The sequence below is a fragment of the Mesoplodon densirostris genome, chromosome 11 (assembly GCF_025265405.1).
Source record: "Mesoplodon densirostris isolate mMesDen1 chromosome 11, mMesDen1 primary haplotype, whole genome shotgun sequence".
In the NCBI taxonomy this organism is placed as follows: domain Eukaryota; kingdom Metazoa; phylum Chordata; class Mammalia; order Artiodactyla; family Ziphiidae; genus Mesoplodon; species Mesoplodon densirostris.
Genome location: NC_082671.1, coordinates 34,694,321 through 34,713,286, shown reverse-complemented (window position 1 = coordinate 34,713,286; position 18,966 = coordinate 34,694,321). Strand labels below are relative to the sequence as shown.

Below are 18,966 nucleotides of genomic sequence, written 5' to 3'. Positions count from 1 at the left end.
AGGTAGTTGTTTTTTTTTTTTTCCTTTCCCTTGGTGGCAATTATAGTATCTGTAAAACAACTCAGGAATGTGCATCAGACACTGAGTCTGTGACTCTATTGTCCTAATCATTAACTGCTCGGTTTTGTACTTGGGGGAGAGGGAGGTTCTGCTTGGTTCCAGAATGACATTTGGGTAACATACATGAAACGTCTTTACAGACCTTAATCATAAGTTTTGTAGATGAGAAACAAACTCAAAGGAATTTAACCAGCTTGCTCCAGGTTGAGTTGGGATTCAACCATAGCTTATTATAACCCCAAAGCCAGTGGTTCCCAAACTACCTGAATATCAGAATCACCTGAAGATGACACATACAGATTCCCAGGCTCCATTTCTGGGTAATTCTGTGGGTGGATCATGGGTAGTGTCCCTGTGTAGTCTAGTATCTGCTATTTGTGGCTTATTTTTATTTTCTAGGTAGACTTCAGCCAAGAAAGGAAATTAAACCAAAGTACTTTATTTTTATAAGCCAAGGAAGATGTGAATGGTTTAATAAATCTCATAGCTTATCTTGAGCTGCTCTTTTCTTCTTCCTGAAATGGATCATTTTCTCTATCAGGCAAATGATATGGAAAGAAAAGCAGAGACTGATGTAGTGGCTGCCATGGTGAGCTTGTATACTGCCTCTGGGGGTAATGGGGAGGAAACCCTAGTCTATAGCATTTGCCAATTTCTGTGGTGTAAATACTCCCACCATTTTCAAAATTGTCAATTTCAAACTACTGATGGTTTAACAACCTGCTCACAAAAGTTCTGAATATTTAACAATTGGCCCAAAAGCCAGCTTCAGGATAGGATACTATTGGGTATAAAATACATAGGGGGGAACTGAACAATTTCCCAACATTATCGATATTGTCCACTACATGGCTAGAATTAGTTGTGTGGTCCAAGTCGGTTGTGACTTCCCCAAACATCAGTCTATCTGTTGGTCTTCTGCTCTGACTTCCAAAGGGACCTCGGTAGCCCTGCTCCTCATCTCTCACTCAATTTCCAAGGACATGCTCTGATATGGGCCTGGGGAGTAATGAAACCACGGAAGGGACTAGTGGGTAGGGAGCATTTAGTGGAAGAGAAGTGGATGCCATCTTTAGGAAGACTACTCTTTCTTCTTACCTGCCTTATAGCAGGGGCAGTACAGCACGCGAGCCGCCCTCTGCTTGAGAAAGGCTGCTATCCTTAGCAGGCCTTGCAGGACAAGGTGGGAATGAAACATGAAACAGGGCTTAAGGGAGCTTGGCTCTGAATCTGAGAGGACCAAAAAGGGCTGGGTGTTTCTGTGCCTCCACAGGAGAAACACGCATAAGGTCAAGTCAGAGTGCAGGATCAACATTAGGGAAGATACCATAGTGAAGATACCACTGGCTTGATTTTAATCCATGAGTTAGGCTAGAGGGGCAGGCTGGTTTCTCAGGCAGGGCACAACACTAGCTCATCCAATGACAGAGACTGTTCTTTTACCTGGAGTAGACTTTGTGCCACTGACTCATCTTAGGAAACAGCGACACTGGCAGTTTGACAAAGACTGGGCCCTGAGCACGCTATCATGACTAATGCCACCACATGGAAAAGGACCAAAAACATATTCCCAAACCAAATGTAAATGATTCTAAGATCACTTACCATTTTAGATTATTTGTCCCTTTGGTAAACTTCCAGAAGTTGTGATATTTTGGGGATGTCTACAACTGCAACAAAGGTACATAACCCATCCTTGAGCTCCCTGAGTAGCCAACTGCAACACTACTTATATGAGAACACACTTGTTTTGAACGTTAACTCACTTTTATTCTGGTTCAATCCATTTGTACAATAACTCATTGCCCATATACTCTTTTTCCCGACTAGACATAAAGATGTTTAATTTATCTTCTAAGATGACAAAGTTAAATTAACTCCCAAATGAATCAACCAGAGAGAACTGAATCACAGTAGGACTCACAATTTTATTATAAACACTCCGGAGCAGGCAGCGTGGGTAAATTTCAAGGAAAAAGACCTAGATTTACTCCACCAGCTATCAAGTCTTGGTCCAGTCATTTAACCTAAGAGGGTTTTCCCATCTGTAAAACCAGGATATTTATACTTAAATCTCATGGTAACATTCCCTGCCATGTACTAAGCATGTTTATCATGTTCTTTGCCCTTAATCCTCAACATCGTCCTTTAAGAGTGCTTAACTTGGAGTTCAGACTCCCACACAGAGATCGAGATGAGATCCGACATGAACATGCCTTCCCATACATGTGTATGAAATTGAATTGAACAAAGTCTCCCATATATGTGTGTCTGTGCATTTTTATCTGGGTTCTCAGCCAGGGACACATGAGAATCTCAGGATCTGGGGTGAAGATGGGGGTAAGGAAGAACAGAGGCAGTAGGTGTGCTACTTCCATTGTGATCCTGACATTTCCTCCTCTGTCTAGTTTGTGAGATACCAATTTTGACAAAACGACCAAATCACCAGTTTATAATAGTGATATGGGTGTGTACCATATACGTAAAGTAGAAGTTATATTAAAGATGAATAAAAATGGAATTACCTAGGATTTTCCGGAGAAATTAAAGCATATGTCTACAAAGATTTGCACACAGATATCAAATATTCATTATAATCCGAAAGTGCAAATAACCCAAAAGTCCACTGTGAATGAGTGGATTAAAAGGAAGCATATGTGCCCAACACATAGACGACTCTCAAAAACATTCTGAGTGAAAGCCATATATAAAAGATAGTTCCATTTATATAAAATTCTGTGGGACTTCCCTGGTGGCACAGTGGTTAAGAATCCGCCTGCCAATGCAGGGGACATGGGTTCAATCCCTGGTCTGGGAAGATCCCACATGTCGCGGATCAACTAAGCCCGCGCACCACAACTACTGAGCCTGTGCTCTAGAGCCAGGGAGCCACAACTACTGAGCCCACATGCCACAACTACTGAAGCTCGTGAGCCTAGAGCCCGTGCTCCACAACAAGAGAAGCCACCGCAGTGAGAAGCCCATGCACTGCAATGAAGAGTAGCCCCTGCTCTCCACAACTAGAGAAAGCCCACACAGCAACGAAGAGCCAACACAGTCAAAAATAAATAAATAATAAAATTCTTGTAAACTAATTTATACTGACAGAAAGCAGATTAGTGATTGCCTTGGGGACCAGGGGTGGAGGGATGGACTGAACTGCAAAGGGAAATGAGGAAACTTTTTCCATGATGGAAATGCAATGTATCTTGGTTGTGGTGTTGGTTTCACAATGTACACATTTTTTTCAAACTCACTGAGCTGCAAAATTTTTAATAACTGCAGATTATACATAAGTATGCCTTAATAAAATTGATAAAAAATTGAATTAACAACTCCTAGATGCCAGCAAATCTCACGGAGCATTTCTCATGTAATTAAAACCACTCACCAACTCAAATGCATGTCCTCTGAGTTGCTCTTTTAGGGAGAATGATGAAATAGTACTGATCCCTCAACACTATTCTCTTCCTTGGGCCTCTGAATAGGGCTTTCAAGAGGCAGTCAGAAGTATACTGCAAAGCTAAAGTGTCATGCGGAGACTGGGGTAATGACCTCAGCCTCATGAGAACCATACCCTAATCCATCTTAACACCTGATAGACCAAGTTCATGTGGTCTGACTTATCCAACGGGTATATCCAGATTCTACACCCTGGCTTAGATAAAACAGACAGTGTGTTATGCACAATTCCCTGCAAGCAAGCTATAATTCCTCTCTTTACTGTAGGTCACCGGTCAGCCACTGAAAACTCTATGCTAACCAACTAAACTAACGAACTTTTTAGAAAGAAGACAATGATATGTCTAAGCTTCTAGAGAAATAGTTTCAAATTTATTTTACAATTAATATGCCTCAGTACACATTTGCATAGAAGCCAAGATGATCTGTGTTCTGTGTTCTAAAATCCAATTATACACTAATTTCTAGTTTTTATTTCCATCTTTAGTGCCTTAGTAAGTTTTTAAATCAACAAACGTTTTTAAAAGGTCTGTGAAATGTAAGCAAATACTTTGCATGACCACAGTTCTTTATAACCTCATGGTAACATAAGATCTTTAAGACTCTTACTGTGAATCAGTGATTTGCAAAAGCACTCGACCAAATTAAGCACTTTAGAAGAGACTGTTCATTTGCTTTCTAACCAACAGACATGAATATTCTATGTATCATCTTCAGTACCTTCTATCTATTGTAAATATTTTATGAAATCCGTATTTTTTAGAAAATTAAGTTTATCACGATCTGCAAGATAAAGAGTAAGACCACAGAACATATCCTAAGAGTAAAGAAGTATAGTCAAAAAGTTTGTTAGGGATGTTCCCTGGTGGCACAGTGGTTAAAAATCTGCCTGCCGGGGCTTCCCTGGTGGCGCAGTGGTTGCGAGTCCGCCTGCCGATGCAGGGGACACGGGTTCGTGCCCCGGTCTGGGAAGATCCCACATGCCGCGGAGCGGCTAGGCCCGTGAGCCATGGCCGCTGAGCCTGCGCGTCCGGAGCCTGTGCTCCGCAATGGGAGAGGCCACAACAGTGAGAGGCCCGTGTACCGCAAAAAGAAAAAAAAAAAAAAAAAAAAAAAATCTGCCTGCCAATGCAGGGGACATGGGTTCCAGCCCTGGTCTGGGAAGATGCCACATGCCACGGAGCAACTAAGCCCATGCACCACAACTACTGAGCCTGCGCTCTAGAGCCGAGCCACAACTACTGAGCCTGCGAGCCACAACTACTGAAGCCTGTGCGCCTAGAGCCCATGCCCTGCAACAAGAGAAGTCACTGCAATGAGAAGCCTGTGCACCTCATTGAAGAGTAGCCCCCACTCACTGCAACTAGAGAAAGCCCATGTGCAGCAATGAAGACCCAACGCAGCCAAAAATAAATTAATTAAAAACAAAAAAAAAGTTCTTAAAAAAAAAAGAAATAAAAGTTTGTGTTAAATTTTTAAAAAATGAGTTTGCCTTGGAAATTCTACATTTTTCCTACATTTGTGCAAAAACATTGTGGACTCAGTTTTGCTGCATTTGGACAGCTGCAAAAGAAGTATGTGTTTAAGTTGTTGTGAGTAGAATGTTTTTAAAAAATAATTATTTGTTCCAGATAATAACTTTCTAGAGAAGCCAAACCCTTGAAACCCTTGAAGCAAACAGAACTGAAACACTTGATCAATTTTTATTTCAAAATGTCTACAAAGTTATAATTCTCCATTATACAAATAATTTTTCAAAATTCAGACATTATTCAAATGTAAGCCAAAGTCCTTATACAAACAGAATACACACAAAGATCAAAAATATACATATTCTCTCAGCAAACTTTGTTACATAAATAAGAAAAGTATATACAAAAGCTGGTATTTTCAATCTAAAGAACAATTATTTTAACACTGTAACCATATACAGAAAGTACTAAAATAAAAATAAACACCACAGCAAAAGTTAAAGGAACCGGTTTCCCTGGTGGCGCAGTGGTTGAGAGACCACCTGCCGATGCAGGGGACACGGGTTTGTGCCCCGGTCTGGGAAGATCCCACATGCCGCGGAGCGGCTGGGCCCGTGAGCCATGGCCGCTGAGCCTGTGCATCCGGAGCCTGTGCTCCGCAACGGGAGAGGCCACAACAGCCCACGTACCGCAAAAAAAAAAAAAAGTTAAAGGAACAACAAATTCATTTTATGACATCTACAACTGTAAACATACATATAGCCAATCTTGGGGGGAATGTATAGTTCACACTTATATCTTAATTTTTACTTCACTTTATTCATTTTTAAGAATATTCTCTGGATAGGTGAAATTCACAATTCTACCAGCTACCCCTGACACCTAATACAAGTTAGAACATGTGAAGAACTATATACTCTATGTCTTTGTACTTTGGGACAGATGCAAAACGAATTCTTCAAAAGTTAAATTTTTATGAACCTATGTTAAAAATTTTCCAAGTAAATTGAATTGGCTATTGAAAAATCAAACAATTCTTTTTAGGTAGGAAATGTTAGAAAAAATCCAAACACTTGCAGTCTTAACATAGTAAAGCAATAAAGAAGATTATGCCAGTGGTTCCCCTAGATAAAAGCAACTTAACTAGGTATATGTCTAATTATGTTTTGCCCCAGAAATTCTCCTTCCTTCTCTGAGCTCGTGCCAGAGTTTGAAAAGCCCGGAGACTAGAAGCTGCAGAGCGAGCAGAAATCTCAGATAATCTGTCCTCATCTGCAACGAAAGAATTATATTCAGTACAAAAAATATGTCTTATAAAAATACTATGTTTCAAAACATTAACAGCAAATTAAAAGCATCAAGCTTTGTAATGTCAATATTGACTCTGTCAGAAACCAGTAATCTATTAAAATATAAGATATCAACATTTTTAGGATAGTTCACAGTAATTTTCCAAGTTTATCATATTTAGAAATCAAACATTTTAATGTTAAGTGAGCATTCTGTTTCCTTCCTGAAATCCCACTATGTCATTACCTAAACACTTGTGATTTCAGTATTACTCGGAAACAGTTCATCATCATATTGTCTTGTCCTACTTTAAAAAGCACAGCTGTTTGAGCAGAAGAACTTTAATGTTTTAAAAATGAAATGCCATACCTTAACATGGTACTCACATCACATTTCTAAAATAATTTCACTTAATGTAGAAATAATGTCTGACTTTAATACGCTACCCTTCATTATTAGTGAAATTCCACAATCTGAGCAAGCAAATCTCTTATCAAGTTATTTGTAAACACTGTTCTTCCATTAAAAAGAAAACAGAACTGGATTCAAAGTGTCCAGATATTGGCATTTCAAAACATAGCAACTTGATTTCCAGCTCACGGAATTCTGAAAAAAGTCTCAAACTTGCTAAGAAAAAACCTATAATGTGTGTGAAGCTATAATACATAAAGTATGAATTCAAATTTACTTTCAAATTCGAAATTTATAAATTTAGTAATTTCATACTTCTTAGGGTGAATTTAAAATAGTAATTTCAATTGTTCAACATTGAGAATTCAAAATTCTTCCTGCCACTATTAGAAGCAAATGAATTTGTCAAAACGAAAGAAAAAAATTCATTTTCCCTAATTATATATATTTTAAGAATATACAGACATATGAAAAAAATGATGGATATAATGCTAGGCCAAATTCCTGAGCCACCAGCTACCCAGGGTGTAAAACAGAGTACTGACCTTAGGTGTGATGCTAGGCACAATCTCTTGCCAACTGTTTGCTTTAAAAAAGATTCTTCAAGGCTTATTTCCCAGTTTACTTGTTTATAAAATGGGGATAATTTCACCCTCTTCACAGGGTTTCAAGGTTCTAATGAAATGACATCTGTGGAAGTACTTTGTAAACTCTAAAGTGCTAACCAAATGTAAAATCATACTATTATGAACTACTATATAATAAAACATTATACTTTTATCCTGTGTTCTTTGACTATTAAAATACCTTCATCATTAAAGGCTTCTTGCTGAGGTAACTGGAAATTGTTCATCCTTGATTTTCCCACTTTAAAAAAAAAAAAGCCAGAAGAAATTATCCTTCAAAGCCACCCAACAGTGTATCTTATTTATAGTTAACTCTAAGTGAAGGTAGGCTGTCAGAAAATGTATTAATTTTATAACTTTAATAGAAATTACTGCCAAAGGGCCATTCATTAATTCATAATGTACTTAGCAAATATGTAAACAAACAATGGATAATCTCCTGGGATTCTTTTCAATGATAATACTGATCTATTCTAACTTTAAAGAAATATACTAAGCTTCTCTTTAAAGATGGCAGTTGGACTACACACATCTACAAAAGTGATATAAACCCACAGGACAGCAAAAATGGGAAACAAGAAAACAGCAACAAAATTTTGGAAAGGGGAAAGCAAATGGAAGGGCAGTGAGTGTTCATCATAGCCAAGTGAGCTGAATCCTAAGGCAGCAGAGGAGGGAAACCAAGAGGCAACCAATTTGCTCCCCTGATGGCTGGGGTTTTGGGAGTTCTGAGTACCACTGAGAGTTGGAGCGAAGGTAAAACTGAATCAGGAATCTAGTTGAAAGTCTTCCTACAAAAGTCTGCCAGATCCTTCTTCAAATTTGTACAGCAGGGTAACTCTCCCAAAAGAGGAATGGAGGTCTCATTGCTAGAGAAGGTTTATCAGAGCTACTTTGACTGAAGGACACCGGATTCAACCGGGGGCACATATTCAAAATAGGGGTATTATATATATCATTTATCTCCTCAAACAGATAAAACATGTCATCCATGAAATAAGAACTGGATGCTGTATAAAAGGAGTATGTAGTGTTTAAAAAATCTTAGAAATTAAAAATATAGCAAAATATCATTTAAAAACTCAAGTAGAAGATAAAAATTAGTGACCCTTTCAAATTAAAACAAAAAGACAGAGATGGAAAATAGGAGAGGTAAGATAAGAAAATATCATGTTCAACATGTCCAACATCTGAAAAATAGTAGTGCTGGAAGGAAGAAATAGAAAGTGGAGGGGAAGAAATTACTGAGTAAATAACTTAAGAAAATTTCCCAGAACTGAGGAACATGACTTTTCAGATTGAAAAAGTCTAGTGAGTACTAGAAAAATGAATGAAAAGGGACCCACTATAAAATTTCAGAGCACTGGGTATAAAGAGAAGATGCCAAGAGCTGCCAGGAAAAAAAGAAAGCCACATACAAAAGATCAAAAATAAAAAGAGCTTCAGACTTCTCAGTAATAATAGTGGACGTTAGAAAACAGCAGAGAAACACCTAATAAAACCAAAGGAAAATATTTTATGACCTTGAATTCTACATCCAGGCAACATTTGGTAATGTCTGAAGACATCTTTGGTTGTCACGCCTGGGGCAGAGGTGCTATGGCACCTAGTGGGTTGCCTGTACGTTTATGGGAAAGAACATGAGAGACATCTCACACTTAGACCAAAGTGAACTTGGGTACAGCACAACTGAGTGTTCCAGAGATGAGATTTTTTCTATTTAAAGAAATCTATTACATTAACTAAAAAACTAAATAACACAATTTATTAATATATAGTATATACTCAGAGCCTTTGTATCTATCAGTATAACACTTTCATTTTAATAGACAAAAAACTAAAATCCAAGTAATTACCATTATGCTGAAATTCTGGATCTCTCAGGGAGCCCTGAATTCGACGAGAAGGATGCCAGTAGGATGGGGCACAGGGTGGAGATGGAGACTGCCCAGGTGTGTTAGTTGGATTTTCTGGAATTTTTGAAACTGGAAGAGTTGTCTCAGCAAATTTGGGGATATTGGGTTCAGAATCTTCCCTCAAAGGCAAGGGATCAATTGTTTTTAGACCAGCAGCTGGAGAAGTCAGGAGGGGTATAGCACGGCTTTCTTTCTAAATGACAAAAACAAAACAAAATACATATATGCATTTGTACATATATAAGCAAAACAAACATTTAAACACACAAAAGTATATAACCATAAAAGCAGTAGGAAAAAATATGGGGAAAATTTATGTAACCTCCATGTGGGGAAGGCTTTATAAGCCTAACAACCGATATAAAGATATTTAGCTAAATAAAAACAAAAAATATGTAAATATTTAAAAAATAAAAGAAAAATGACAAACTTGGGGAAAATATACAACTTACTGGACTGACAATGAATTATTATCACTGTTACATAAATATTTCTTTTAAAGTAGTAAGATAAACCTAATTTAAAGGTAGAAAAAGGATACATATCAGCAAATCATATACATACAAATTACAAATAGCAAACATATTCCACACCTCACTGATAATCAAATAATTTCAAAATAAAAGCAATGACGTAGTAATTTTTCATTTACCAAATTACAAAGATAAATGAAAACAAACAAACAAACTATAATAACCTGAGCTGACAAGGATGTAGAAAAACTGGCACTCTTATCCAGTGTTACTAGTAGGACAACCTTCCAGGGGAGCTGGCAAAATATAGCAAAAACCTTAATACTGTGGCTCTTTGACCACACAATTAATACTTAGGGAGTATTTACATAAAAATGGGTAACAAAAATATGAACAAAAATGCAGGTAAAGAATGAATTTCTTTACAGCATTTTTTCAAAATAAAGTAAAACTAAGAAATAACAACAATAGGCATCTAGTTTTAAAAAATACATTTCAACAATAAGCATCTAGTTAAAAAAAAACTATAGTATAACTACAGATCGTACATCATGTCACAATTAAAACTCAGATTATAAATTAATGGTATGGAAGTATGTTCACAATACATTGCTAGGTGAGAAAAATATATTATGAAAACTTATCTACAGTATAATAAACAAATACACTATATATCTAAACTCAAATTCAACAATGGATGTTTCTGAACAGTAGGTATGAATTACCTTCTTTTTTGGTTTGGTCAGTATTTTCTATTTTTCCACAATGATAATATATCATGAATAGAAAAGTCCCTGTATAATTTTACTTTTTAGGAGAATGTAAACAAGTAAAATGAAATATAGCTCCAAACTTTCCTGATCATTCCTTGTAATTGTTGCCTTTAGTTATTAACTTTGAGTTTATCAATGTAATGTTCAAAACATTGCTTTCTGACCTTAGGCATCATTTTCTGCAATTAGAGGGCTTATTGCTTCAAAGGGGAGATAGCCTGGGGTCTCATCCAAAAAACAAATATTTTTAAATCAAGATCTAAGATAAAACCACAAATTTTCCACTTGCTTCCCTTTTTTTTTTTTTTTTTTGCGGTATGCTGCGGGCCTCTCACTGTTGTGGCCTCTCCCGTTGCGGAGCACAGGCTCTGGACGCGCAGGCTCAGCGGCCATGGCTCACGGGCCCAGCCACTCCGCGGCATGTGGGATCTTCCCAGACTGGGGCACGAACCCGTGTCCCCTGCATCGGCAGGTGGACTCTCAACCACTGCGCCACCAGGGACACTTGCTTCCCTTTTTAATTACAAGGATATCTTATGAAAATCGTTCTTTTGTTTTTTTCTTTTTGTACACATATATGTAGAATTTGGAATTTCTGTCAAATTGGTTTCATTATTGTTAAAACCTGAATTAAATCTATAGAATATTATAACACATGGGGTTCCCAGGTTTAATTTAACTGACTTCATGATCTGTTCTTGAACCTAAAAGCCTCCTTATTGGCCTCACTGCTTCTACTCTCCCCCAGTATAGCCCATTCTCCACTGAGTAGCCAGAGTGATTTTAGTTATCAAGTGTATCAGAGATCTATATTTGCTTTACTGCTTAAAATCCTCCAAGAGCTTCCCAGTGCCATTAGAAGAACATCCCACTCCTTACCCGGCTCCCTTGCCCACTCCCTTTCCACCCTCATTCCCTACCCTCTCCCCTGCTTTCTCCAGGCTCCAGGCACACAGGCCTTTTCACTCTCGATGAAACGCTCATTGTTGTTCACCTGCACTTGCTGTTCCTTCTACCTGGAAAACAATCTCCGGCCCAGATCTCTGCATGGGCACCTCCCTCATCAGCCAGGTCTTGCTAAAATGTCACCTCCTCAGAGGTGCCTGTCCTGATGACCCAAACTAAAGCAGTCTCACCCACCCCTTGGAGGTCATTTGCAGTTTTATTTAATTGATAGCACTTACTACTATCTGAAATTCTTTTTTAAAAAATCATTTGTCTACTTCTCCCAATGAAAATGTAAGTTCCACGATTGCAGGAATTTTATCTTGATTACCAATGAATCCCCAGATCCCAGTGTTTGATACATAGTAAGAGCACAGTAAATTCTGAACTGAGTGAATGAAAATGAAACTCCTGATATTCCCCTCCAAAGATGGCTTTCGTGCAGAGTTCTCTTACTCAGTGCGTGGCACTCTCCATCAATCCTGCTGGGCAAGTCAGAAGCCTAGAAGTCATTATCCAACCCAGCTCCAGGCCTTGACATTGTTCCCCTTACACAAATCTTCAGTTTCACTCACGTCTATGCCCACCCTCTTTAGACCAAGCTCTCACAGCTCCTATCTGACTACTGCAATGGGCTCTCAAAGGTATCCACAGTCCACTCTTGCCTTCCACGGCAGCCAGAGAGATCTTGCAAAACATAAATCAATCACAACACTCCCATATTTAAAATATTTCAGTCGTTTTCCATTTTACTTGAGATGAAAGAAATTCTCAATATTGCTGTCTCTTCCAGCCTTATCTTGCACCTGCTCCCTGCCACACACTGTACTGGTCTTTGTTTCTTAAAACTCTATGTCCATGGGACTTCCCTGGTGGTCCAGTGGTTAAGACTTCACCTTCCAATGTGGGGGGTGTGGGCTCAATCCCTGGTCAGGGAGCTAAGATCCCACATGCCTCGTGGCCAAAAAACCAAAATATAAAACAGAAGCAATATTGTAACATTCAATAAAGACTTTAAAAAAATGGTCCACATCGAAAAAAAATTAAAACCAGAAAAACTCTATGCCCTTTCTCTCCACGGGACTGTGGCATATGCTATGCTTCTCCTCCCCTCCCTTTTTACCTGGTTAACTCTTCTTCTTCCTCTATATCTCAACTCAATTATGACTTCTTCAAAGAAGCATCCTTGACTTTCCGGAAGCTTCCTGATCTCCCTGACTAGGTCAATTCCTTCTAGAACAGCACTATACACTTCTTTGAAACTACTATTAGTTTTAATTTTACTTTTTTGGGGGTGTGATTTTCACAAGACTGTAGGTTCAACAAAATCATGTACCATGTCTGTTTTTGCTCATTATCACAACCACAGCATCTAGCATGTAAGTAAATGGATAAGAAACATCTGCTGAATGAATGAAGTGAGCTAGCATACACTTGGGTTTTTAATATCATTTTTTAAATGTACAGATGGTACTTGACCATCAAACCAATATCATGAGAATTCTACTCTCAAGTCTTGTGAGACAGTGTTGTTTAGGGGTTGAAAATGTGGGCTCTGAGAACAGACTGCCAGGGGACAAATCCTACTCCACCATTATGAAGACTGAACAAATTAACACATGTAAAGTACTTAGCACAGAGCCTAGAACATAGTAAGTGCTCAGTAAATGCTAGCTATTATGATCCTCCCCACAGAAGTTCCCCAAATTGCTGCTGCTCCACAACACTCCCACAATTCAAGGTATGTCATTAAAAGTTAACACTGAAAATATTTCTGGATAATATAATATAGTCTTCCTAATTCCTATGGTAAAAAAAAAAGAGATACAGAATGATATTAACCAAGGGCAACTGAATGACAGGGATAATTCATTGCCTTTAGTTACTAATTTTGAGTTTATCAATGTAATGTTCATTGATAAACATAGTTCATTGATAAGTCATAATGACTTACAGATTTAATGTTATGATAATAGTAGCTTCTGTAAGAAAAGAAAGGAAAAAAATGACTGTGTTCAGTGAGTTTAATGACTCCTCTGCCTACCAGCAACCAAGGGGTAAACAATGGAAAATAACCAAATCTAGCTCCTGGTACAGCTACTGCTATGATCCAAATGACCATCACCTCTTGCCTGGATATTGTAACTGACTAACCAGTTTCAAGCCCTTGCTCTTGCACCCCTACTGTCTATTCCCAACACAGTTGCCAGAGTGACCTTGGAAAAACCCAAGTCAAATCATATCACTCCTCTGCCCCTCTAAAGGCTTTCCATTTCATTCAGAATCAAATTCAAAGTCTTTGCCATGACTTATAAGGCCCTACACAATTTAGTTCCTCATTATGCCTCTGACCTCACTGCCCATCCTATTCTCCCTTTCTTTTTTTTTCTTTTTTTTTCTTTTTTTTTTTTGCAGTATGCAGGCCTCTCACTGTTGTGGCCTCCCCCATTGCGGAGCACAGGCTCCGGACGCGCAGGCTCCGGACGCGCAGGCTCAGCGGCCATGGCTCACGGGCCCAGCCGCTCCGCGGCATATGGGATCCTCCCAGACCGGGGCACGAACCCGTATCCCCTGCATCGGCAGGCGGACTCTCAACCACTTGCGCCACCAGGGAGGCCCCTATTCTCCCTTTCTTGCCCTCAGCTCCACTCTGCCGGTTCCTCAGAGAATCAGGTACCTTCTCACCTGGAGGACTTTGCACTTGCTATTCTTTTTGCCTGGAATGCCTCCCTAGATATGAATACGGGTCAGTCCTTCACCTGCTTCAGATTCTGCTCAAATGTTACCCTCTCAGTGAGAACTTCCCTGGCCACTTCCTACTCACTTCCCCTGCTTTATTTTTCTCCTTAGTTCTTATCACTATCTAAAACACTATGTATTTTACCTAGTTATCCTGTTTATTGTCTCCTCCACTAGAATGTAAGTTCAGTGAGGGCCAGGATTTCTACCTGCTCCTTTCACTGCTACATCTCTAGTGTTAAATCAGCACCTGGAACATAGCTGGAACAAAACTGCCACAGAAGATGCTCAATCAATAGTATTGTTTTTCTTCTCTCTCTTCCTGTTGTCACTACTGACAAAAATTGAAAGTATAGCAGAAATACAGTGCCACTACCCAAAAAAAAACAATTCAATGCCTTTGCCTTCTGAAAGTAAGTTAAGAGCATCATCTCCATATATGATAGGCAGAATTTTCTAAAATCTGAACCTCTCATTCACTTATTGCATGTGACTAAAATAATCACTTCCTGAAGAGATGCTTTTCTCCAAAATATAAATATTTACCTTCCTAAAATCATTCTTCAAAGTTTCTAAGCCATCCTGAGAGGACATTCTTTTTCTCTGTTCTGCAACTGAAGGCTTCATTTTAGATGGAGACACTAAAACAGCACCACCTGGAAAAATGCAAAAGATGCTATATTTTGATTAAACTAAATTATCATGTAGAGAAAGCAGGTGAAATAAGAACTGCACAGTGTTTGCCTGTTACCAACAGCTGGAGTGGTAAGATCGTGATGAGTCCTCTGGATTCCACCAAGTTCTCTTAGCTTTGGAGTAGGAAGCCTGCCTCCTTTTCCTGAGGACACAGAAGACGACTCCGACCTACAAATTAAAACAATTATGAAGCATGTCCTCCAGAAAATATAATAAAAAATACTTTGCCATCATTATGCAATTAAACTATAAACCTATAAGAGAAGGTCATTTTGTTTCTGAAAAAAATAAACAAATCTACACACAGTTAAGAGTAACTGAATATTGGAAAAGAGGTGAGATCACTGCAAGTCAGCAACACACCAGAGAATTCTTCCATTAAATCAGAACCTAAGTTCCATATTAGCTGCAAAACTCACAAATGAATGATAAGGGCGCTGGACTACGGACAAAAAAATACCATAACCAATGGTAGAGGACCACTCCCCAAAGCAATCTGCATATAAATCAATGGAAATTAGCTATTTGCAGAAATCACTTATTTTATTAAAAAAAATTTTTAACATCTTTATTGGAGTATAATTGCTTTACAGTGGTGTGTTAGTTTCTGCTTTATAACAAAGTGAATCCGCTATACGTATACATATGTTCCCATATCTCTTCCCTCTTGCGTCTCCCTCTCTCCCACCCTCCCTATCCCACCCCTCTAGGCGGAAACAAAGCACCAAGCTGATCTCCCTGTGCTATGCAGCTGCTTCCCACTAGCTATCTATTTTACATTTGGTAGGAAATCACTTATTTTAATATTACAAAACATCTTTTCTTTCTTTTTGGTAGTATAACCATCTGATAGTAAAGAATATCAGTTATTTTCTTCAAGTCACAAAGTCATACTTCCAGAGATATCTAGCAAATCATAATTAGGAGGATATAAATGAAAATAACCCTAACTACTTTCTCCCCAAGTAGCTCAATGTTCAAGTGTTCAATTACCAAGTAGTGGTGACTCAAATACCTGAGTGAATCAAATTATATAAACCATAAAGAAATGCCTATTTCGTTACATTAAAGTAAAATCTTTTTATTAGTCATAAAACCAAAGTGTAAACCACTATAATTAATTAGTGACAAAACGAAATACATATTAACTGTGAACAATAATGCGTCTATATACTGATTAATTTTAAACGCTCACCCTTCTTTTATCTTGTCTGCTTTAGATTTTTCCTGTACTTCCAACTTCTCTAGCTCTCCCACATTAACCTGCTTGTCCCTTTCCTCCTCTTCCTCCTCCTCTCTTGGCTGTTTCTGTGTGTCTTCAGTGGTGTTCTCTGCATCCCAAGCCAGACGCCTTCTAACAGGTATGGGAGCATCTGACACACCCAATTTCTCTGTGGTAGTTTTCTGGGGCTGTTCTTCCAAGATAGGTCTTTTTTCTTCCAGTTTTGTAGAAGGACATTTCTGCAAAGTCTTATGGCTTGTAGGATCTCTGCATAACAAAAATAAGTTTTATTTTAAATTGAGTAGTTTGAGGTTTCTAATTGATACTTATTTTAATAAGACCGTCATTGTCTTCCATGGTTCACAACTGTTTCCCACTGACACTGCCTTGCCCAGATAATGAAGAAAAAAATTGAATTAAGAGTTCATTTTACAATAGAAGTTAAAGTTACAATCTATTCAAATTTTCCAAAATAAAGTATATTTATCTCCTTCTACTCCTCCCATCGCACATACATGCTTGCACCACTGCTGATAAAACTCACATGTATCTCTCAAGTGGCCTCTGCATACATGAACTAGGACCCCCTCACATGGTCTAACTTGTTCAGTTACTCAATTAGGGTTTGTGCACAAACTCATGTGTACTTATGGATCAAATAAGCAGATTCAAATTTTATATTTTAGATATATTAATCTTTTCAAGTCATTGTTAAAGAACAGATTTTGTGATGAACTTTTAAAATCAGATGTCACATAATTAGAATTTATAGTTAATTTGGTATGTATGGCTGTATTAATACACTATAAAAACCAAAAACTATTTTATTTGCTACAAATCGATGTGCTATTCCTCTTAGAAACAGTTTAATTGTGTTCACTTTAAAACCCAAAATAGCAGAGAATTATTCCATAGAATCAGGGTGGAAGTTCCATATTAACCATAAAAATCCATTAATGAATGATAATGGAAATGTACTAATAGATAATATTCTCTAAGTTTTTATTATTGTTACCTTTTTGTTTTACTTTTTAAAGTTTTTTATGTCTACTGTATAGTCATCCCTAGTCTACTCTTAACTGCTAAGAAGGAATGTTATAAAATCCAATCTTCCAGATTTAAATTATATATGATTTCTACCCAAGTGTGTAAAGCAAGTATGTATGGCTTTACTTTTCACAGAGAGTAAACTAAAAATAATGAAATGTAATAAGTGGCTGGTATATTTCCATTTGACTAGACAACTTTTGAGTCTTCATATCATTTTCCTATGTAATTCCATGATCTACATAAACTATAACATACTTTTCCACCATCCACAAATAACATCTCACCCAGCAAGATCTAGTGCTCTAATGTTGCTACTAATGGTTCCTTCTGAGCTCGTGGTCGAGGAGACATCCCAACAGCGGTTGTTTTCAGACAGAATCTGATTCAGATGGTCCCGAGAAAAATGAGTTCCCTGAACTCGTTTCCTATAAAACTCAGCCTTCTCTCGGAGTTCTTTAACCTATGCAGGAGAGTTGAGATATCATGTATCATTGTAAATGCTCCTTTGCAAATATCACCAAGTAGCATATCCAAGACATTGTACAAATACAGCCAGAGACCAAGGAGAAAGAAAGGCAAAAGTAGCCACATACATTCATCAGACTATGTGCATTTTTAAGCAGAAATTAAAACAGTCAAGCTGATGCACAATGCAGTTATTTTACTTCAGGCCAGCAGGCAGGGAGAAATTTGCAGCAGCTAAGAAAAATATTGACACCTACTTCTTACTTCAACTGAAATTACACAAGTACTCTATGCATTATTACAGATTTAAAAACTCAAAAGCAACCAACCTCCGCATACCACATGGCATTTAGAGAACCCTAGGGGAGGAATACAGAAACATACTTAATGACAGGTTAATGCCATAATTGAATATTAATGGGAATCACTGAAATACCTTATTATTTTTCCTTCTAAATATATACCAAACTTGTCAATCATTTTTTTTTTTTTTTAGTATTTTCAGTAGCATTTAATTCAGTAACCTAGATACTTTAACATTGCCTTGAAAATCAACCACATTCTTGCATGGGTGGAATGCTGTCGCGACAAGGTAACCTAATTACTATTTCCCCACCTCTGGAAGAGTACTGACATGTCAGAAACCCCTAGCCCCAGTCTTTACTTCTAGGCTTATATACACCTGCTGCTACTACTACAGAAGCTCCACTGAGAGAGTCATGAGGCTTTCCCCTCCAAATTCCTCAACATTCCCTTGTAATCAGCAAAACCAGTATTAAATACATAATTTAAAAGAATATCCCACAAAATAATAACCGTAATATATTCGACAAAGCAACAGGATACAAAAAAAAAGTTCTGATGAACTATTAATATAAGGTGACTTGAATTCCCTAATATGCAAATAACATTTTCACATGAAAAGGAGTCTTTTATACTCATTGAAACACTTTCATTTTATACATCATACTGCCACCTTCTGGCTTCCCTGAATACAATTCCACAATGTAAAAAAAATTAAGTTGCAGCTTAAAATAGTTTTGAATAATCTGCTTAAAATAATTTATTCTCAAAAAACTACAATTTTTTCTATCTTAAATACAAATATTAGCCTTAAAAGGATACCTGGATACTGTCTGCTAAAATCGCTTTTCTCATATTATATAACAACCTAAATGGGAAAAGAATAGATACATGTGTATGTATAACTGAATCACTTTGCTGTACACCTGAAATTATCACAACGTTGTTAATCAACTATACTCCAATATAAAATAAAAAGTTAAAAAAATAAAAGCAAAAAAAACCTGCTTTTCTCTCACTTAAAGGCAAAAAAGCAAATAATGAAAATTGGCATTGCAAAAGC

General features: G+C 37.6%; 1 protein-coding gene across 2 annotated transcripts in view; it reads right to left on the bottom strand.

Annotated features, from left to right (window-relative positions):
* Positions 1-5,346: 5,346 nt before the first annotated feature.
* The window catches only part of MDM1 (Mdm1 nuclear protein), a 29,825-nt gene continuing 16,205 nt past the window's right edge, over positions 5,347-18,966 (bottom strand). The window contains exons 8-15 of one of the 2 annotated variants that reach the window (XM_060112416.1): positions 17,930-17,959; positions 17,420-17,595; positions 16,059-16,352; positions 14,919-15,031; positions 14,714-14,823; positions 9,178-9,430; positions 7,503-7,562; positions 5,347-6,266 (exon numbers count right to left, since the gene is read on the bottom strand). In XM_060112416.1, the coding sequence (XP_059968399.1) occupies positions 6,154-6,266; positions 7,503-7,562; positions 9,178-9,430; positions 14,714-14,823; positions 14,919-15,031; positions 16,059-16,352; positions 17,420-17,595; positions 17,930-17,959 (1,149 nt within the window). In that variant the 3' untranslated portion in view covers positions 5,347-6,153. The remainder of the gene's footprint in view (positions 6,267-7,502; positions 7,563-9,177; positions 9,431-14,713; positions 14,824-14,918; positions 15,032-16,058; positions 16,353-17,419; positions 17,596-17,929; positions 17,960-18,966) is intronic. The other variant, XM_060112417.1, reaches the window with a different exon arrangement.